Source organism: Nerophis ophidion, linkage group LG09, assembly GCF_033978795.1.
Source record: "Nerophis ophidion isolate RoL-2023_Sa linkage group LG09, RoL_Noph_v1.0, whole genome shotgun sequence".
NCBI lineage: Eukaryota > Metazoa > Chordata > Actinopteri > Syngnathiformes > Syngnathidae > Nerophis > Nerophis ophidion.
In genome coordinates this window covers 74,990,950-75,015,052 of record NC_084619.1, presented here as the reverse complement: position 1 = coordinate 75,015,052, position 24,103 = coordinate 74,990,950, and the positions used below count along the sequence as shown (strand labels likewise).

The 24,103-nt window shown below is 39.0% G+C and overlaps 1 protein-coding gene across 1 annotated transcript in view; it reads right to left on the bottom strand.

Annotated features, from left to right (window-relative positions):
• pcsk2 (proprotein convertase subtilisin/kexin type 2) overlaps positions 1–24,103 on the bottom strand; it is a 65,453-nt gene that overhangs the window by 26,762 nt on the left and 14,588 nt on the right. Inside the window, exons 3-8 of the mRNA XM_061911777.1 lie at positions 18,390–18,503; positions 17,950–18,058; positions 14,104–14,141; positions 6,877–6,953; positions 963–1,051; positions 704–879 (exon numbers count right to left, since the gene is read on the bottom strand). Coding sequence (XP_061767761.1) covers positions 704–879; positions 963–1,051; positions 6,877–6,953; positions 14,104–14,141; positions 17,950–18,058; positions 18,390–18,503 — 603 coding nt within the window. The remainder of the gene's footprint in view (positions 1–703; positions 880–962; positions 1,052–6,876; positions 6,954–14,103; positions 14,142–17,949; positions 18,059–18,389; positions 18,504–24,103) is intronic.

Here is a 24,103-nt window from a genome sequence, read left to right as displayed (position 1 = left end):
AACGGCCATAACTAGGATGGCACAAGCGGGAATCGAACCTGCAACCCTCAAGTTGCTGGCACGGCCACTCTACCAACCGAGCTATACCGCCCCTATTCTTGTTTAAATCACACTTACATGTAACTTACAAATGACTATATATATATTTATATATATGTATATATATATATATATGTATATATATATATATATATATATACATATATATATATATATGTATATATATATATATATATATATATATATATATATATATATATATATATATATATATATATATATATATATATATGTATTATATATATATATATAAACACTTAAAATGTAAAGTGTAAAGCTGGTAGCCCTTCACATCAATCAGTACCCAAGAAGTAGTTCTTGGTTTCAAAAAGGTTGGTGACCACTGCTCTAGAGACTCAAAGGGCCTTACAATGTAAAACATAGTTTTCTACATTTTTAAAGCTGAATCTAAACCAGTGTGGGTGTCCCTGGCTGCAAAGTGGGTCAAGTGTCTTGCCCAAGGACACAAAGGCAGTGCCTGGTATGCCGCAATCTGGGGTCAAAACAAAAACTGTGCTTAGGCCCCCTGCTAGAGTCTATCCCCCCCCCCAATGTACCCGTGTTCTTGCACAAGAGGACTCGGTTTTTTAAAATGTCCAACTCTGCCAGAGGACGCTGGTTCTCAGGAGGGCATGTTTAGTACCTTGTTGACGCCATCAGCCATGGCCTGAAGGGTTAACTCTCGGGGGCCATCCACGGTCTTGCCGTCATCCGTCGGCCCCCAGCTGGCGCTGTAGATGTCAATGACTTGAGGCATGTGGCTGATGGATGACGCTTCTATGATGTCGGTCATAAATGGCTGGTCCAACATCCTAATACCTAGCAGGAAATAGTTTGTATTAATATATCTGTGCTACGTCCAATAATATTGTACCACCCACCGCCCGACATGACACACACACCTGCCACTTTGGAGTTGTAGGCCACACCCACGCCGCAAATGTCGTTGTTGGCCGCCGCCGACACTTCCCCGGCACATCTTGTGCCGTGACTGGTGACAGGAAGGAGAAGAACATGGAGTGAGAGAAAATAGCGTGAAGTCGGAGACAATAGTGGCGAAACAGAAGGTTGAAGCAGGTATTTTTTTAGTTTTTAGCTCATATTTAAGGACCTGTAGGTGATCTATCAGGTTCAGGTCAGGACTCTGAGCAGGCCAGTCAAGTTCACCCACACCAGACTCTGTCATCCATGTCTTTATGGACCTTGCTTTGTGCACTGGTGCACAGTCATGTTGGAAGAGGAAGGGGCCCGCTCCAAACTCTTCCCACAAGGTTGGGAGCATGGAATTGTGCAGCTATTACGGCTTCAACTCTTCTAGGAAAGGCTGTCCACATGGTTGCAGCGTGTGGATATAGGAATTTTCCACCATTCTTCTGAAAGCGCATTGGTGAGGTCACACGCTGATGTTGGTCGAGAAGGCCCGGTTCTAAGCCGCCGTTCTGATTCATCCCAAAGGTGTTCTATCGGGTTAAGGTCAGGACTCTGTGCAGGCCAGTCAAGTTCACCCACACCAGACTCTGTCATCCATGTCTTTATGGACCTTGCTTTGTGCACTGGTGCACAGTCATGTTGGAAGAGGAAGGGGCCCGCTCCAAACTCTTCCCACAACGTTGGGAGCATGGAATTGTCCATAATGTTTTGATGCTTGATTCTAAAAACCTGTTAGCACACCAACAATAACATACTCTATATTGCCAAAAGTATTTAGCCACCTGCCTTGACTCAAGTATGATGTCGGTCCGCCTTTTGCAGCTATTACGGCTTCAACTCTTCTAGGAAAGGCTGTCCACAAGGTTGCGGCGTGTGGATATAGGAATTTTCCACCATTCTTCTGAAAGCGCATTTGTGAGGTCACACGCTGATGTTGGTCGAGAAGGTTTATCTTCTGATTTATCCCAAAGGTGTTCTATCGGGTTCAGGTCAGGACTCTGTGCAGGCCAGTCAAGTTCACCCACACCAGACTCTGTTACCCATGTCTTTATGAGCCTTGCTTTGTGCACAGTCATGTTGGAAGAGGAAGGGGCCCGCTCCAAACTCTTCCCACAAGGTTGGGAACATGGAATAGTGCAAAATGTTTTGGTGCTTGATTCTTTACACCTGTCCTGATCACCAAGTAATTAGGACAGTTGTTGCTATCCTTCTTTGTGGGGACATTGTTGATTGTCATGTCATGTACGGATGTACTTTGTGGACGCCCTAAGTTTTTGCTGTCGTCCAGCATTCTGTTTCTGATTACTTTGTAGCCATTTCATTTTTACTTTCTTTTTGCATAGCCACTGCCCTTTCCTTTCCATTTGGTTCATTTTAGGTTTAAGCATTACTTACTTTTTTACCTGCACACTCAACACATTCCGACATTTTCAAAGCAATTAACTACCTGCTGCCACCTACTGGCATGGAGTATTACGTGGTTACCCTGCAGAGTTTTACACAGCACAGACACTAAGCTACAACACATTTGCAGATTATAATTATTGATTTGCAAAAAAAAAAAAAAATGTTTTGGACCTTTTAGGTGAAGTTACATTATTTCCCACGACACACCAGACAATATCTCACATCACAATAGTGGTTGAAAAACACTGCCTTAGAGCGTAGGGCAGGGGTGTCAAATTTGGCCCGCTGTGTGATTTCATTTGGCCCTTGAGGCAATTTAACAATAGAGCTGGCCCGTCAGTATTATACACACCGCCGCTGTAACACCGCAAATTCTCATACTTGCCAACCCTCCCGATTTTCCCGGGAGACTCCCCAAGTTCAGTGCCCCTCCCGAAAATCTCCCGAGCCATCCATTCTCCCCAATTTCCACCCGGACAACAATATTGGGGGATGGGCCTTAAAGGCACTGCCTTTAGCGTCCTATACAACCTGCCATTTCTTCACACACACACAAGTGAATGCCAAGCATACTTGGTCAACAGCCATACAGGTCACACCGAGGGTGGCCGTATAAACAACTTTAACACTTTTCCAAATATGCGCCACACTGTGAACCCACACCAAACAAGAATGACAAACACATTTCGGGGGAACATCCGAAACCGTAACAACATAAACACAACAGAACAAATACCCAGAACCCCTTGCAGCACTAACTCTTCGGGGACGCAACAATATACGCCCCCCACCCCCGCACTTTCTCTTGCTACTTCAAGGCTTGAATGTTTGATTCATTCCTTATTGTTATTTTATTTTATAATGTGTTATTAGTCTGTGGAAAAAGTTTATTTTGATGTTTACCTCAGAAGGCTGCAAATACAAAAGAGGCATTGAATTTTTATTTTTATTTTATTTAATATACCATAGGGGCAGCACGGTGGTACAGGGGTTAGTGCATCCGCCTCACAATACGAAGGTCCTGAGCAGTCTTGGGTTCAATCCCAGACCTGGGGATAGGTTGACTGGCAACACTAAATGGTCCCTAGTGTGTGAATGTGAGTGTGAATGTTGTCTGTCTATCTGTGTTGGCCCTGTGATGAGGTGGCGAATTGTCCAGGGTGTAACATGCCTTCCGCCCGAATGCAGCCGAGATAGGCTCCAGTGACCCCAAAAAAGGATGGATGGGTGTGAAATTTGTCTTTCTATCTGTGTTGGACTTGCAATGAGGTGGGAACTTGTCCAGGGTGTACCCCATCTTCCGCCCGATTGTAGCTGAGATAGGCACCAGCGCCCCCCCGCATCCCCAGAAGGGAATAAGCGATAGACAATGGATGAATGGATGCCATTGATATTTTTTTATTATTATTATTGGAAACTGGACTTTGCATGTCACTATAAAGTTACAGAAGCCTTGCTTGTTCAATATTCAATGCAATACTTGTTTGGGTCCCTTTTAAAAGGTTCATTTGTTCAACCTTTGCCCGCGACTTTGTTCAGTTTTAGATTTTGGCCCACTCTGTATTTTAGTTTGACACCCCTGGCGCAGGGGGAAACTGTAACCGAGTGCACAGCCCAATATGTTTCTCCTCATGAGCAAAATTCAACTCTGTCTCTGCTTGATTCCTTCTTCTTGTCATGTCTTTGTGATCATGTCTGTTTAGTTATGTTCTGTTGTGTTTTTTGACTCCATTGGTTCCTGTTTTTGTGCACCCAGGTTTGTTTTAGTTTCCATGACAACCATCAGTTTCACTTGACTCCTTTGTTTGGACACATGCACCTGTCAATAATCACAGCACTATTTAAGCCTGCAGTTGCCAGGCAGTCAGCCTGGCGACATCACCTTCTACACACATTTGATACCCGATTGATTACGCGGTCATTGCCATAATGCTCATGCCATTGCTCGGTTGTTTTTGACTTCTTCACGCCACAGTAAGTGTTTCGTTTTTATGTCAACACTTTAGTGAGTTGTTGTTTTTTTTAGTTCATGTTTCATGTCCTAAGTTGTTTTTTGCCTCTGGCCTGTGCGCGCCTTTTGTTTGGTACTTATTGAGTGATTAATTAAAAGATGTCAGTCCCTTCACGCCGTGTCCGGTCCAGTCCATTTGCACAACGGGAAAACAAACCACACTATAGTCCCCGCCTTGACACTTCTTGTCTTGTACAAACCCGGTTTTCATATGAGTTGGGAAATTGTGTTAGATATAAATATAAACAGAATACAATGATTTATAAATCCTTTTCAACCCATATTCAGTTGAATATGCTACAAAGACAACATATTTGATGTTCAAACTCACAAACGTTATCTCTTTTTTTGCAAATAATAATTAACTTAGAATTTCATGGCTGCAACATGTGCCAAAGTAGTTGGGAAAGGGCATGTTCACCACTGTGTTACATCACCTTTTCTTTTAACAACACTCAATAAACATTTGGTAACTGAGAAAACTAATTGTTGAAGCTTTGAAAGTGGAATTCTTTCCCATTCTTGTTTTATGTAGAGCTTCAGTCCTTCAACAGTCCGGGGTCTCCACTGTCCTATTTTACGCTTCATAATGCACCACACATTTTCCATGGGAGACAGGTCTGGACTGCAGGCGGGCCAAGAAAGTACCCGCACTCTTTTTTTTACAAAGCCACGCTGTTGTAACACATGCTGAACGTGGCTTGGCATTGTCTTGCTGAAATAAGCAGGGGCGTCCATGAAAAAGACGGTGCTTAGATGGCAGCATATGTTGTTCCAAAACCTGTATGTACCTTTCAGCATTAATGGTGCCTTCACAGATGTGTAAGTTACCCATGCCTTGGGCACTAATACACCCCCATACCATCACACATGCTGGCTTTTACACTTTGCGTCGATAACAGTCTGGATGGTTCACTTCCCCTTTGGTCCGGATGACACAATGTCGAATATTTCCAAAAACAATTTGAAATGTGGACTCGTCAGACCACAGAACACTTTTCCACTTTGCATCAGTCCATCTTCGATGATCTCGGGCCCAGAGTAGCAGGCGGCGTTTCTGGATGTTGTTGATAATTGGCTTTCGCTTTGCATAATAGAGCTTTAACTTGCACTTACAGATGTAGCGACCAACTGCTTTTAGTGACAGTGGTTTTCTGAAGTGTTCCTGAGCCCATGTGGTGATATCCTTTAGAGATGTCGGTTTTTGATACAGTGCCGTCTGCGAGATCGAAGGTCACGGTCGTTTAATGTTGGTTTCCGGCCATGCCGCTTACGTGGAGTGATTTCTCCAGATTCTCTGAACCTTTTGATGATATTATGGAGCGTAGATGTTGAAATCCCTAAATTTCTTGCAATTGCACTTTGAGAAAGGTTGTTCTTAAACTGTTTGACTATTTGCTCACGCAGTTGTGGACAAAGGGGTGTACCTCGCCCCATCCTTTCTTGTGAAAGACTGAGCATTTTTTTGGGAAGCTGCTTTTATAGCCAATCATGGCACCCACCTGTTCCCAATTAGCCTGCACACCTGTGGGATGTTCCATATAAGTGTTTGATGAGCCATCCTCAACTTTATCCGTATTTATTGCCACCTTTCCCAACTTCTTTGTCACATGTTGCTGGCATCAAATTCTAAAGTTAATGATTATTTGCAACAAAAAAATAAAGTTTATGAGTTTGAACATCAAATATGTTGTCTTTGTAGCATATTCAACTGAATATGGCTTGAAAAGGATTTGCAAATCATTGTATTCTGTTTATATTTACATCTAACACAATTTCCCAACTCATATGGAAACGGGGTTCCTTTTTAAGATCCCTGTTCAGGAACCAATCGGAAATCCATTGTTATTTCAGCTTCATCAGAAATGCTGACTATTGTAACTGCTTGTTTTATAACCTGGAGTGTATTGCAGATGTGCTGTTCAATATTTCTAGAGGAGAGAATGTGACCGTCGTCCAACATCAGTCATTCCTGTCACGGCTCTGCCTCCATCCCTTCCTCTTCCCACAGGGACTTTGCAGCGAGGCAACCCCGTTTCTCCCAGCGTGCTCTGCCGCTGACAGGAAGCTATTTATAACAAGCGCCTGATTAGCCGGCGAGTCGTCCAGTCTCTTGCAAAAACCCTGCAATCTCAGACGCACACATTTACACACATCCCGAGCGTGTTTCTACCTGTTCCCTCGCTGCTGTCGCCCGTCGTCGCGGTGGATCACCGGGAGATAAAGCACTATCGCTAACAAGGTCGCGACCTCCCCCTATATCTCTGCCTTATCGCCACGCCGACGAGTAAAAAAAAAAAACCCCGCAGACATTGTGCTTTGTGGACAATAGCCTCTGTGTACACCGCAGCATTATGTCTTAATGGAAGCCAGGGGAGAGGAAATCAATAGCAGGGCTGCCATACCAGAAGGGAAAGCACACAACAAAAGGAGGACATGTGTACACAGAGTGCGGCCAGGTGAGCTACCTGTTGAACCAGTCGTCCGTGTAGCGGGGAAAAGGGTACGGGTCGTTGCTGCTGAAGTCATAACTGGCCTCTGCGTTCTGCAAAAAAAAAGACATAGGACGAAATGCAGACTTTGTGACAAAGAAAAACGCTCTTTAACAAATGGAATATTCACTTTAGACACTTGCATCATGTGTTGTCTTCATTGTAACACTTATACAGGACTTTTAAAGTCATTTTGATAGTAGGCTAATATAGACACTTGCATCATGTGTTGTCTTCATTATAACACTTATATAAGACTTTTAAAGTCATTTTGATAGTAGGCTAATACAGACACTTGCATTATGTGTTGTCTTCATTATAACACTTATATAAGACTTTTAAAGTAATTTTGATAGTAGGCTAATATAGACACTTACATCATGTGTTGTCTTCATTGTCACGCTTAGATAGGACTTTTAAAGTCATTTTGATAGTAGGCTAATATAGACACTTACATCATGTGTTGTCTGCATTGTCACACTTAGATAGGACTTTTAAAGTCATTTGGATAGTAGGCTAATATATACACTTACATCATGTGTTGTCTTCATTATAACACTTATATAAGACTTTAAAGTCATTTTGATAGTAGGCTAATATAGACACTTGCATCATGTGTTGTCTTCATTGTAACGCTTAGATAGGTCTTTTAAAGTCATTTTGATAGTAGGCTAATACAGACACTTGCATCATGTGTTGTCTTCATTGTAACGCTTAAAGTCCTACTGAAAGCCACTACTAGCGACCACACAGTCTGATAGTTTATATATCAATGATGAAATATTAACATTGCAACACATGCCAATACGGCCTCTTTAGTTTACTAAATTACAATTTTAAATTTCCCGGGAGTTTTGTCCTGGAAACGTCGTGTAATGATGACGTGTACGCAAGACGTCACAGGTTTTTAGGAAGCATGAGCGCTGCACACACACACAGCTAAAAGTCGTCTGCTTTAACGGCATAATTACACAGTATTTTGGACATCTGTGTTGCTGAATCTTTTGCTATTTGTTCAATTAATATTGGAGAAGTCACAGTAGAAAGATGGAGTTGGGAAGCTTTAGCCTTTAGCCACACAAACACAGGGTGATTCCTTGTTTAAAATTCCTGGAGGTGAAACTTTCCTATGGATCAGAGCGGTCAAGAGAACATGGATCCTGACCACATGTCAACCAGCAAGTTTCGGTGAGAAAAGTGTGCTTAAAAAGTCAGTTCTTACCAAGACACCCGTGGAGACACCCTTCCGACTATCAGGTACTATTTAAGTCACTAAAACACTAGCAACTCAATAGAAGGATAAGGGATTTCCCAGAATTATCCTAGTAAATGTGCCTAAAAACATCAGAATCCGTCCCAATGCAATCGCGTTTAAAAAAAAAAAAAAAAAATCCTAGTCCGTCGCTATCAATATCCTCAAACACAAATCTTTCATCCTCGATCAAATTAATGGGGGAATTGTCGTTTTCTCGGTCCGAATAGCACTTTTTGTTGGAGGCTCCCATTAAAAACAATGTGAATATGTGAGGAGCCATCAAACATGTGACGTCATTGTCTGCTACTTCCGGTAGAGGCGGGGCTTTTCTCTTAGCACCGAAAGTTGCAAACTTTATCATCGATGTTCTCTACTAAATCCTTTCAGCAAAAATATGGCAATATCGGGAAATAATGAAGTATGACACATAGAATGGAGCTGCTATCCCCGTTTAAATAAGAACATCTCATTTCAGTAGGCCTTTAAATGGGACTTTTTAAGTCATTTTGATAGGCTAATATAGACACTTACATCATGTGTTGCCTTCATTAAAATACTTAAATAGGACTTATAAAGTCATTTTGATAGTAGGCTAATATAGACACTTACATCATGTGTTGCCATCATTATAACACTTATATAAGACTTTTAAAGTCATTTTGATAGTAGGCTAATATAGACACTTACGTCATGTGTTGTCTTCATTATAACACTTATATAAGACTTTTAAAGTCATTTTGATAGTACGCTAATATAGACACTTACATCATGTGTTGCCTTCATTAAAATACTTAAATAGGACTTATAAAGTCATTTTGATAGTAGGCTAATATAGACACTTACATCATGTGTTGCCATCATTATAACACTTATATAAGACTTTTAAAGTCATTTTGATAGTACGCTAATATAGACACTTACATCATGTGTTGCCATCATTATAACACTTATATAAGACTTTTAAAGTCATTTTGATAGTACGCTAATATAGACACTTACATCATGTGTTGCCTTCATTAAAATACTTAAATAGGACTTATAAAGTCATTTTGATAGTAGGCTAATATAGACACTTACGTCATGTGTTGCCATCATTATAACACTTATATAAGACTTTTAAAGTCATTTTGATAGTACGCTAATATAGACACTTACATCATGTGTTGCCTTCATTAAAATACTTAAATAGGACTTATAAAGTCATTTTGATAGTAGGCTAATATAGACACTTACGTCATGTGTTGTCTTCATTATAACACTTATAGAGTACTTTTAAATTGATTTTGATAGGCTAATATAGACATTAACATTGTGTATTGTCTACGTTATAAAAATTATATAAGACTTTTAAAGTAATTTTGATAGTAGGCTTGTATAGCTAATATAGACACTTACATCATGTGTTGTCTTCATTATAACAATTATATAAGACTTTTGAAGTCATTTTGATAGTAGGCTAATATAGCTAATATAGACACTTACATCATGTGTTGTCTTCATTATAACAATTATATAAGACTTTTGAAGTCATTTTGATAGTAGGCTAATATAGCTAATATAGACACTTACACCATGTGTTGTCTTCATTATAACGCTTAAATAGGACTTTTAAAGTCATTTTGATAGTAGGCTAAAATAGACACTTACATCATGTGTTGTCTTCATTGTAACACTTATATAAGACTTTTAAAGTCATTTTGATAGTAGGCTAATAGAGCTAATTAAAACCTTACAACAGGTGTGGCCTTCATCATAACACTTATTTAAGCTTTTTTGTTTTTGGCGGCTCCAGACAGATGTATTTTTTTCTTAGTATTTTTGGTCCAATACGGCTTTTTCAACATTTTGGGTTGCCAACCCAAGCATGTCCGTGTAGTTTTTCAGTTTTTGGGGGTTTTTTTTGGCATTAGTGCTCAAACACAGTCAAAAACATGTCTGTAATTCACCGTATCAAACGTTTATCTGGTGAACTGATTGATTTCTACATGGATCTAGAAGCAGCCTAGTGGTTAGCTGGGAGATAAGCTGTAGATAATGCCATCTTCAGATGTGTTGCACGCCGCTGATAAGACAGAGGCAGGTAACAAAGTGTGTCTGCAGGGTTAAAGAAAGGAGAGCAGGATTACTTTTAGTACACGATGTCGCGTTTCAAACCAACACGGATCACGGTTGAGCGAGAAGCATCAAGGCGGTGGAGCATAATGCCTGCAACACCCCTGCTAAGGCCCGCCGTTATTTTTGGGTCCAGGCTGGTCTGTGTTGACAGGCAAGAGAAGCAGCAGCGTGGACAAACATCGTAGTAAAGCGCAGGGGACGGAGAATAATCCACGCCGGATCAACCGGGCTGACTTTTACGGTTAAAAAGGGACTTATTTGGATTTTGTGACTGGCAGCGGGTTTTTTAGGATGGCGTTTGGCTGGAGTCCAGAAAGCAGGGCGCCGGTGTGTGAAAGTGAAGACGGGGAAATCCAACATCGTGCAAGGAATATGCGTGTTGTTGTGCCGGTGGGAGAAATACCGTGGTTACCGAGGCAAGGAGCAGTCATTTAACAATTAATTAACTGATTAAAAAACGACCGTCCGTTGGCCCATTATATGTTAGTCAAATTGAAATTACTATACATATAATAATTTACTGTTCTGACCTATATATATATATATATATATATATATATATATATATATATATATATAATATAGGGCAGCACGGTGGAGCAGGGGTTAGTGCATGTACCTCACAATACGAAGGTCCTGAGTTCAATCTCGAGATCTTTCTGTGTGGAGTTTGCATGAGAATGATGGCTATATATATATATATATATATATATATATATACATATATATGAATATGATGTTTCCACCCCCATGCTTCACAGTAGGTATGGTGTTCTTGGGATGCAACTCAGTATTCTTCTTCCTCCAAACACGACAAGTTGAGTTTATACCAAAAAGTTCTATTTTGGTTTCATCTGACCACATGAGCGGTCAGATGAAAGGATGTCAGGGGCGGCATAGCTCGGTTGGTAGAGTGGCTGTGCCAGCAACTTGAGGGTTGCAGGTTCGATTCCCGCTTGTGCCATCCTGGTTACTGCCGTTGTGTCCTTGGGCAAGACACTTTACCCACCTGCTCCCAGTGCCACCCACACTGGTTTAAATGTAACTTAGATATTGGGTTTCACTATGTAAAGCGCTTTGAGTCACTTGAGAAAAAGCGCTATATAAATATAATTCACTTCACATTCTCCCAATCCTCTGCTGTATCATCCATGTATCCATTTTGCTATAAACTCAACTCGTGGTGTTTGGAGGAAGAAGAATACTGAGTTGCATCCCAAGAACACCATAACTACTGTGAAGCATGGGGGTGGAAACATCATGCTTTGGAGCTGTTTTTCCGCTAAGGGGACAGGACGATTGATCCGTGTTAAGGAAAGAATGAATGGGGCCATGTATCGTGAGATTTTGAGCCAAAACCTCCTTCCATCAGTGAGAGCTTTGAACGGTTGACCAAATACTTATTTTCCACCATCATTTACAAATAAATTCTTTAAATTTCCCACAATGTGAATTCCTGGATTTTTTTTTCACATTCTGTCTCTCACAGTTGAAGTGTACCTATGATGAAAATGACAGACCTCTGTCATCATTTGAAGTGGGAGAACTTGCACAATCGCTGGCTGACTAAATACTTTTTTGCCCCACTGTATATATATATATATATATATATATATATATATATATATATATATATATATATATATATATATATATATATATATATATGGAATCCCTGCTTTCTCCCTCAAAAGTTCAACGCTGCAATTACCCAACCTCAAATATTTCTCTCTACAACTGATCTCAAGAAGTATGTTTGCATATTTTGCCTTCTCCCGCGATAAAAACATCCTAGTCACTGCCGTTGTGTCCTTGGGCAAGGCACTTTACCCACCTGCTCCCAGTGCCACCCACACTGGTTTAAATGTAAAAATTAGATATTGGGTTTCACTATGTAAAACGCTTTGAGTCACTAGAGAAAAAGCGCTATATAAATATAATTCACAATTCACAAAATGGCAAAGAAGAACAAGTATTTTATATCAACAGAGAAGATATTTTTTTGTTAAAACATGTCAAGCGTTGAAAGTAAAAAAATATTATATATATATATATATATATATATATATATATATATATATATATATATATATATATATATATATATATACATATTAGGGGTGGGCAAATTAATGCGTTAATTACGAGTGAACTCATCAATCTATTAACGCCGACAATTATTTTATCGCACATTTGCGTATGTTGTTTACATGCTTTTATTTTGTTAACGCCTTTTCTTAACAAGATGGCGTCGCCCGGCGTGGAGGGGCTCTTGGTAAAGATGGAACATTTGGCAAAAATACCGGACAATTCTGCAAATGTCATGTCTGGCTTACAGCGTGGTCACTCCGGGATCACTTACGACCGCCAGACAATTCTGGATGTGGATAGATCGGGCCGTTTTGGACTGAATGAGGCGTGCTTGCTAGAGCGGCTAGCTAGCATGGGAATACTTTGCCGGCTACATCCAGCGGCTTGTGAAGCAGCGGAGTATATGTGTTGTCTGTCTATTTATGAATAATGCAGACCAGGAGTGTTGGCTGAGTTCTTAACGTTTGCTTTCAGAGCGTGCATATCACAACATACAAGATGCCGTCATGGCGACACAACCTATACATGCTCCTCACTCCTGTTGCATGCTGGGTAGGGTAGGTCTTTTTTTCCCTGGCTCATAACATCACAATATAGTACCATGTATATGATGCCTTCAGTTTATCAAAGCACCAAGCAAACAATCGGAAAATTCCCATCATATCAATTCCTAGATATGGTCATAATTATTTTAAGTGCACTACGCAGAATAAACACAACATTATTAATATTGCTAGTACGGATAATTTGATCAAAAATTCCCTAAAACAGCCCACTACCTATAATATAGGTTTTTTAAACATAAGATCCCTGATCAAAAAAAAAATGTCTGCTGTTACCTCAGAAATTGCCTGTTCAGATGTTATGATTGTGGCTCAGAGATTTGTATGTAGATTATATTTATTTTCCATAACAAACAGGATAACTTAAATACCCTGGCAGTGGCAATAAGATTAAATGTTTGTATTTACATTTTTGGAGTTGATTTTCATCAAATATGCTATTTAACTGCTACTGTTTAACAAGGACTGATTTAAATTGTGTTTGCACAACAAATGTTTTGGCGCTTTTGTTCATGTGGGAGAATATTCCAATAAAGGTGCACTACACACTACTTTTGAATTCATTATTCGGCTTTGCGTATACAATGCAGTTAATCGTGATTAATCGGAGAAATCGTGCGATTAACTTCGATTAAAATGTTTAATCGTTGCCCAGCCCTAATATATATATATATATATAGATTAGAATAGAATAGAATGGACATTATTGTCATTATATTTGCATATAGTGAGATTAAGGACTCCAATTTAAGGTGTGGTAGTCAAAGTAAATAAATTACACAAGAAGTAATAAATATAAAACTAAGAATTGAAATAAATAGCCTCCTATTTAATGAAAATAATAAGCAGTCCTGTACAATATACAAAACAATATACGATTTACTGCACAATTTACGGAACAAGACAAGAGTGCCGGAGTGATAACAAACACGATAGAGACTGAAATATCGCTGACTTGTGACACTTGAATTAGTGTTGTGCCTTTGGGATGTAAGAGTAAGTGTGTCTGGTCACTCCTGAGATTCCTCCCCCTCATTCTCCGAGGTGTTATCAGTATGCTGGAGGTGCGGCGTCACAATCTGCAGCAGCAACTACCTCGGCACACTTTCAGCTCATTAACAGCGACATCCAGCAACCGCACGGGTCGTGTTTGCAATTCAACGGCGGCGAAGTACTCACGTAATTTGATGCCAGGTCTGGATGCAGATAGTCGATGCCTGCAATGCAATTTGGACATTAATATTCGGTGCAATTAATCATGTGGCTTTGATACAACGAGATGGCGGTTGTGGAACATGAGTTACATTTGTTAATATAGCAGAAAGGCTTTTACAACCTAATGAGAAACAACGCAAACACAAACAAAAGTCTTTAATATTGACACAGTGGGCGAGGTATTAATATAACAATATGTCTTCCCTTATTAGGCGTCGTCAATTGTTTACACCTGGCTTTTATAATTGGTTTGTTTGTGCAGGTTTTAAGTAGGTCAGTAGATAAGAACTTGACCAGCGGATTTGCCTAACAGTGAGCCCCTATTTACCTCCACTGCTGGGCTCCAAGGGCATTGATGCCAAATAGTGAGCCCGACACTATAAGCCGACGGTGTTTAAAAAGAGTTATTAATCGTCCCGAACACGTATTTCGGCGGTTATTGTGACACCGGGATGCAGGGATTGCTGGTTTTACAAGCAGAGGAGCATGTTCGGCAGCGCACATTCAGTGAGTACTTACAAGAAGACACAGCGTGTCAACAGAAAAGGAAGAACGGACACATTTTGGCTAAAAAAAATAAAAATAACGATAAAGGTGAAGTTATAACACTGAAACACCCTCAGGAAAAAGTGCTTTAAAACATGGCTAGCGAGCTAGCGGCTAACGTCCATTAGTCTGCAGTGTTTTAGCTACTTTTTAATCACTAATCCTTGTCTCCATGGCGACAAATAAAGCAAGGAAGAGCTAAACATGCTTCACTACACACCAATAGCTCACTGGCGTCACAATGTAAACAAACGCCATGGGTGGATCTACACCTGACATCCACTGTAATGATACCAAATACAATAGCGTATCTAGTCGGTACTACTATTATTTGTTTTTTGTTTTTTTAATTTATATTATGTTTATAAACTCAGGAAATAAGACTTTGCTTATGACCAATGTATGATTCTGTAACTACTTGGTATCGGATCGATACCTAAATCTGTGGTATCATCCAAAACTAATGTAAAGTATCCAAACAACAGAAGAATAATTTATTATTACATTTGAACAGAAGTGTAGATAGAACATGATCAGAGAGAAAGTAAGCAGATATTAACAGTAAATGAACAAGTTAATTGATATTTTTTTTACCGCTTGTCCTTCAAAATGTCGACAAAAAATAGGTGTATAAATGACACAATATGTTACTGCATACGTTAGCAGACTAATTAGGAGCCTTTGTTTGTTTACTCACTAATAAAAGACAAGTTGTCTCGTATGTTCACTATTTTATTTAAGGACAAACTTGCGATGATTAAAATATTTTTAATGTACCGTAAACATTCTTGTTAAAATAGAGCCAATAATGCCAATTTTGTTGTCCCTTTTATTTAGAAAATTATCGAAAAGTACGGAAGTACATTTTGGTATCGGGACAACCCTAACACAAATACAGAAAATCAGGAAACACACGAATATGTCGAACCGACGGTGACAGGACATGACAAATAATGCCACATTTACACAGTATTTATGTGTGTAACCTACATTAATAACTGGTAACAATGGGCATAAAGGCAGGGGTGTTAAACGTACGGCCCAGGAACAAATATTATTTGGGCCGCAGGAGGAGTTTGCTAAGTATAAAAATAGGCCAACATTTTTAAATGAAACAAACAGCTGTTCTAAATGTGTCCACTAGATGTCACAATAGCAATTCTTTGTATCTTTGTAGACTACATATGTAAATAAAAATAAACCACATGTTAGTGCACCAGTTGAGGAAAATGAGCAAACTACATAAATAACATCCTGTCATTTGATTTTGATATTATTATTTTTATGTTGATGGATAAAAATGACCACCAATGAGTTGACTGATGAACATTTTTACATAATTTATTCAGATAACGACAAATAACGATAGAATACAATTAACATGTACAGTCGCGATCAAAAGTTTACATACACTTGTAAAGAACATAATGTCATGGCTGTCTTGAGTTTCCAATCTACAACTCTTATTTTTTTGTGATAGAGTGATTGGAGCACAAAAAACATTCATGAAGTTTGGATCTTTTATGGATTTATTATGGCTCTACTGAAAATGTGAGCAAATCTGCTGGGTCAAAAGTATACATACAGCAACGTTCATATTTGCTTACATGTCCCTTGGCAAGTTTCACTGCAATGAAACTTGCTTGGCATTGTCTTGCTGAAATAAGCAGGGGCGTCCATGATAACGTTGCTTGGATGACAACATATGTTGTTCCAAAACCTGTATGTACCTTTCAGCATTAACAGTGCCTTCGCAGATGTGTAAGTTACCCATGCCTTGGGCACTAATACACCCCCATACCATCACACATGCTGGCTTTTGAACTCCGCGCCTATAACAATCCAGATGGTTATTTTCCTCTTTGTTCTGGAAGATACCGTGTCCACAGTTTCCAAATATAATTTGAAATGTGGACTCCGAATACTTTTCCACTTTGCATCAGTCCATCTTAGATGATCTCGGGCCCAGCAAAGCCGGCGGCGTTCTTGGGTGTTGTTGATAAATGGCTTTCGCTTTCCATAGCAGAGTTTTAACTTGCACTTGCAGATGTAGCGACCAACTTTAGTTACTAACAGTGGTTTTATGAAGTGTTCCTGAGCCCATGTGGTGATATCCTTTACACACTGATGTCAGTTTTTGATGCAGTACCGCCTGAGGGATCAAAGGTCCGTAATATCATCGCTTACGTGCAGTGATTTCTCCAGATTCTCTGAACCTTTTGATGATTTTACGGACCGTAGATGGTAAAATCCCTAAATTCCTTGCAATAGCTCGTTGAGAAATGTTGTTCTAAAACTGTTTGACAATTTGCTTACAAAGTGTTGACACCGGGGCGGTTTAGCTCGGTTGGTAGAGTGGCCGTGCCAGCAACTTGAGGGTTGCAGGTTCGATTCCCGCTTCCGCCATCCTAGTCACTGCCGTTGTGTCCTTGGGCAAGACACTTTACCCACCTGCTCCCAGTGCCACCCACACTGGTTTAAATGTAACTTAGATATTGTGTTTCACAATGTAAAGCGCTTTGAGTCACTAGAGAAAAAGCGCTATGTAAATATAATTCACATATAATTCACACTCACCCCATCCTTGTTTGTGAAAGACTGAGCATTTAATGGAAGCTGTTTTTATAGCCAATCTTGGCACCCACCTGTTCCCAATTAGCCTGCACACCTGTGGGATCTTCCAAATAAGTGTTTGATGAGCATTCCTCAACTTTATCAGCATTTATTGCCATCTTTCCCAACTTTTTGTCACGGGTTGTTGGCATCAAATTCTAGAGTTATTGATTATTTGCACAAAAAAATAGGTTTCTCAATTTTAACATCAAATAGGTTTTCTTCATAGCATATTCAACTGAATATGGCTTGAAAAGGATTTGCAAATCATTGTATTCTGTTTATATTTACATCTAACACAATTTCCCTACTCATATGAAAACGGGGTTTGCAGGTGGAGAAGGCCTGGCTCTCAGACTCTGTTCTGATTCATCCCAGAGGTGTTCTATTGGATTCAGGTTAGGACTCTGAGCAGGCCAGTCAAATTCATCCACACCAGACTCTGTCATCCATGTATTTGATGGACCTTGCTTTGTGCACAGTCATGTTGGAAGAGGAAACTGTTCCCACAATATTTTAGGTGCTTGATTTTACGCACCTATGGCCGGGGCCAAGTGATTAGGATACCTGACTCTGATCATTTCAATACTGTTGGCAATATAGTGTATTTCACCTTGTTTTTTCTAGTCAAATAGATGAAATAATACGCACCATCATCCATTATGGCGATGGTGACCCCGTGACCGGTGTAGCCCAGTTGCCACGCTTCAGCCACATTGAGATCCAGTCCTGGTGTGCCGTCTGCCTGGCCCGTGTTTATCTGACAAGGTGAAATATGCATCAACGGCCGTGACTCACAAGGCCACGGGTACAAAGAAGAAAAGCAGACAACATGGAGGATGTGTGTGTGGGTGTTGCAGTTGATGTGGTAGATAGCGGCGTATCTCTGCATCGGGCTGACTGACGCAGCGAGATGCAGAAATGTCACGGCTGCCAGTCAGACTTAAAGCTGAGGGGCGCAGGGGAGTCGGTGCTGCAGACAGAATATTGGCAGGCTAATTTGAGCGTGACACACAACATTGATTGTGGAAGTGGCGGGGAATGTGTCTCCTTGTGATGATGGAGCAGGGAATTGTGCTGCGGCGACTCACCAGGTACCACTGTTTGGTGAACAGAGGGTCGCTTATGTTGACGTCCATCTCCTCTAAACTTCTGTAGCCTCGCTTCTGCCGCTCGAAGCCCTCTTGCTCCAGAATGCTCTTCACCTGGGAAAAAGGGAGACCAGTCGAAGGTTTGGTAAGCACGTTTTGACAAAGAATGGCGGAAAATTGCCGCGAACTTCGAAGGGTTTTGGCAGCTTTAAAAAACATTTACTCCATCCATCTGGAGAATCACATACAGTGACACCTTTTATGTTAGCTACTTCTCTTTGTAATGTCTATGGTCTATAAATACAGTATTATACAGCATTATTCACATGTGAATAATATAAATACAATCTATTATACAGCATTATTCACATGTGAATAATATAAATACAGTCTATTATACAGCATTACTCACATGTGAATAAAATAATATAAATACAGTCTATTATACAGCATTATTCACATGTGAATAACATAAATACAGTCTATTATACAGCATTATTCACATGTAAATAATATAAATACAATTTATTATACAGAATTATTCACATGTGAATAAAATAATATAAATATAGTCTATTATACAGCATTATTCACAAGTGAATATTATAAATACAGTCTACTATACAGCATTATTCACATGTGAATAATATAAATACAGTCTATTATACAGCATTATTCACATGTGAATAATATAAATACAGTCTATTATACAGCATTATTCACATGTGAATAATATTAATACAGTCTATTATACAGCATTATTCACATGTGAATAAAATAAGATAAATACAGTCTATTATACAGAATTATTCACATGTGAATAATATAAATACAATTTATTATGCAGAATTGTTCACATGTGAATAAAATAATATAAATACAGTCTATTATACAGCATTATTCACATGTGAATAAAATAATATAAATACAGTCTATTATACAGCATTATTCACAAGTGAATAATATGAATACAATCTATTATACAGAATTGTTCACATGTGAATAAAATGATATAAATACAGTCTATTATATAGCAACATTCACATGTGAATAATATAAATACAGTCTATTATACAGCATTATTCACATGTGAATAATATAAATACAGTCTATTATACAGCATTATTCACATGTGAATAATATAAATACAGTCTATTATACAGCATTATTCACATGTGAATAATATAAATACAGTCTATTATACAGCATTATTCACATGTGAATAGTATAAATACAGTCTATTATACAGCATTATGCACATGTAAATAATAAAAATACCGTCTATTATATAGCTTCATTCACACGGGAATTTAAGTACAGTCTATTATACAGCATTATTCACATATAAATAATATAAATACGGTCTATTATACAGCATTATTCACATGTTTTTTTGTTGTTTTTTTTTAATTTTATTTTAATCTTCTATTTTTTTCTCCCCCCCCCTTTATCTCATCTTTTTTGTAAGGGGCGCTGGAAGCCGGCAGACCTGTCAGCGATCCTGTTCTGTCTCCCTGTAATGTTTGTCTAAACTTGAATGGGATTGTGCTGAAAATTTTAATTTTCCTGAAGGAACTCTCCTGACGGAATAAATAAAGGACTATCTATCTAATGTAAATAATATAAATACAGTCTATTATACAGCATTATTCACATGTGAATAATATAAATACAGTCTATTATACAGCATTATTCACATGTGAATAACATAAATACAGTCTATTATACAGCATTATTCACAAAACTTAGATTTTGGGTTTCACAATGTAAAGCGCTTTGAGTCACTAGAGAAAAAGCGCTATGTAAATGTAATTCTCTAATTCACATTATAACACACATATAAGACTTTTAAATTGATTTTGATAGTAGGCTAATACAGACACTTACATCATGTGTGCCCTTCATTATAACACGTGTATAAGACTTTTAAAGTAATCTTAATAGTTGGCTAATATAATAAATACAGACACTTTCATCATGTGTTGCCATCATTATAACACTTAATTTAAATTTTTTGCGTCTCCGGACAGATTTTTATTTTATTTGTATTTATTCCTTGGTGTCCGAGTCCTGGTCCAGTGCGAGCCAGGCAACATTGCTGCTGTGTTTACTGCTCTTGATAGATAAGCCAGTATAGAGCGCCACTCAAGATAGCCTCTTTAAAATGTCCTAAAAGCCTTTCATCTTTTTACGGCGTACTCTGAGCAATCTGGACGTGCACACACCAGGCTGCTGTCAATCATTGCAATCAGCCAAATCTTTCCAAATGACAACCGACCCCCCAGCACAAATTAACGCTGAATCTAAACTGTTTACAGCAGGGGTGTCCAAACTTTTTCCACAGAGGGCCGCACACGGAAAAATGTAAACATTCATTTTCAAACCATAACAAAATATATGGATTTTTTTTTTTTATTATTCCTTAGGGTTTTCCTGGGGAGCATAAAGGGTCTCAGTCACTAAAATGTTAAAAATAAGTCAAATTATTTTTTTTTTTTATTATTTAATGCTTACAGTAAATCTCTATATCAACTTGAGGTTGATATAAAGTAAAACAAATAAGGTTTTGTGCATTTTCTCTCAGACAAATCTGTTTTTTATAGTAAAACTGAAATCTGCCGTATTTAGATAGATAGTACTTTATTGATTCCTTCAGGAGAGTTCCTTTATTTAGCAATTGAAACCCTCAAAAATCAATAATACAGGACACCATTGATTTTAATTATTTAATATTTTTGAGTAATATCAGTGAAAAGTTAAATAAAATCCTACTAAATATATTTTAGATCCGAAAGGTTCCCCACTCATTGTCAGGCTTGCCCCTGACAGTTTGTCTATGTTTTAGTTTTTCCCTCTGCATTTGGCCACACCTGGTGTCAATCAGCCCGCTCCTATTTGTACCTGCTTTGCACCTCCAGCCAGTGCTGGATTCTTGTATTGCATGTCGCTTCTGTATTGTTGCTCCTGTATTGTCATGTCGATGTCGCTCTTGTCGTTGCTACCTGTCGTGTCGTGTCTTGTATTTGCATCCTAGCGGTAAGCTATATCCGTTAGATGTTTGTACATTACTGTTCTTTATTCCCTGCTTCCAGTTTGTTTTGTACTACACGTTACGACTTCTGTTTTCATGCTCGCTACCCGGTAGCTTCCTCGCTCCTTTTATTTTCTAGCTCCCATGCTAGCTCACTTAGTTTGTTATTTGCCTTGTGCGCACTTTTGGTTGTACCCCGTTGGTTTGTTCTTGTTCTAATATTTAAATTAAATCATGTTTTCCTGTTCAATGCCTGCCTCCTTCTCTGCATCTTGGGTTTCGTCACAAACTAACTCTGACACTCATAAAATGATACATTTTTGTTAGTTTTTTTTTTTTTACTTTTAACACTTAAATTTCAAGATCAACTTCCCATATGTCTGTCGATTTTAAGTTTGAACTATTATGTTGTTGGTTTTATGCTCTTTTGTCAAAACTTTGATGTTTTTATATGGCAACCACACAACATATGCAATATTTTTTCCACATAAAACATTTTAAAGTGATCATTTTTAAGTAATAATTCATTATAACAGATTTTTTTTGTCCATTTTTTTTTTGAGCAATGGAAAAAAAAGAAAATAAAGACAAAAGGAACAAAAAAAACTGCCTGCATGGCAGCTTTGTGTCAACATTGCCACTTTTTCTCATTAGATTTCACCTCATTCCACTTTTTTTAAATGTTTTTTTTGGGTTTTTTTTTGCAATACAATCAATCAATCAATCAATGTTTATTTATATAGCCCCAAATCACAAATGTCTCAAAGGACTGCACAAATCATTACGACTACAACATCCTCGGAAGAACCCACAAAAGGGCAAGGAAAACTCACACCCAGTGGGCAGGGAGAATTCACATCCAGTGGGACGCCAGTGACAATGCTGACTATGAGAAACCTTGGAGAGGACCTCAGATGTGGGCAACCCCCCCCCCTCTCTAGGGGACCGAAAGCAATGGATGTCGAGCGGGTCAATCTATCAATTTTGCAATTTTTGCAGAATGTGTGGCGGGCCGGTAAAGGATTCGCGGCGGGCCGTACTTTGGACACCCCTGCTTTATACTCCTTTCACACTCTAAAGTCCACCTCATCTCGGCTGCAAATCAAAAAATGTGGATTACAAAGTAATGCATTTCTGAAACAGTGCTTCGGCAAAGGCAGGAGAGGATAAGTGCGGCACATTTGATGGCAGACATAAAGGAGGACACCAGCGAAAGAAAGAAGTGGGTCATTGTGGTCCGCTAATAGAATCCTCGACAGACTCCAGGGAAAATGACAAAATCAATCACTCTCTGAGCATCTCCAAACAATCCCTGGTGCAGCAATGGCCTATGAAGGAGAGACCATTGCTGCATTTAATAGTAACTAACAGTTTAAGTCGGGGTCCACGTTAATCAATTCATGGTTCATCTTCTTTCAGAGATGTGTGAAAATGGAAAAAGATGAAGAAAACATTTATTTATTTATTTTTTTTATTATTAGGGACCGAATGTCACTTTGGGACAGAGGACCTTATTGTATTTCTGAGGTTTTATTCTTTCTTTCTTTATTTAGCACACACATCAGGACTGGCAACAATTGCGAGCTAATAAAAAACCAAACCCCAAAACTCAAAATTGTGCTCTAGCGCCCCCTAGGAATACAACACAGACAAACTGCTCCTAGGAAGAAAACACAGACAAAACTGCTTGTAACTTCCGGTAGGAATGTCAGAGAGACATGAAACTAAAACCACTATGTAGGTCTCATTTAGACCTACATTTTAATAATGAACATACTTTAGCAAAAATCAACAGAAGTTTGATATTTTCACTTCAATACAGCAACTGCATTACTTTCACAATGCATTAAATAGTGGCACCAAAGCGTCTTCTACCACTTATCCGGCCGTGGGTCTCGGGGGCAGCAGCCAAAGGCGGACCCGACCAACGCTGCTCGCAGCTTTAATTTGGGTCCGCCCTGCCCATGGCAAAGGACTCCACAGGAGTCCTTTGCCATGGGCCAAGGACCCTATTGAAACTGGTGCGTTTTATTATTATTATTAGGGCCCGCATGGCCCATTGCCAAAGGACTCCCTGTGGGAGTCCTTTGGCAATGGCCAAAGGACCTATTGAATTTTGTGTGTTTTATTATTATTATTATTCTTTATTATTAGGGTCCTTTGCCATGGGCCAAGGACCCTATTGAAACTGCTGTGTTTTATTATTATTCCGCACGTACGCGCTGTAATTTGACCCCCTTAGAATGCTTCAAAACTCACCAAATTTGACACACACGTCGGTATAGCAAACCTTCCCAACATATTAAGCAACCAATCCCCCAAAATGAAACTTGCGCTCTAGCGCCCCCTAGGAAAAAATTACTTCTGTTAGGAATGTTATAGCGACATGAAACAAAAACTCCTATGTAGGTCTGACTTAGACCCAATGTTCATACACTCACTTCTTTCAGCAAAAATCTACAGGAAGTTGGCAAAAACCCCTTCAAAATAAAATGTTGGCAAAAAATGCAATCCTTGCCTCTTTGCGCTGTAATTTGACCCTTTTAAAATGCTTCACAAGTCACCAAACTTGCCGCACACATAAGGACTGGCGAATATTGTGATCTAATGAAAAAAACAAAACTCAAAATTGCGCTCTAGCGCTATTTTTGAATAAAACAATGAAAAAACTGCTCCTAAGAAG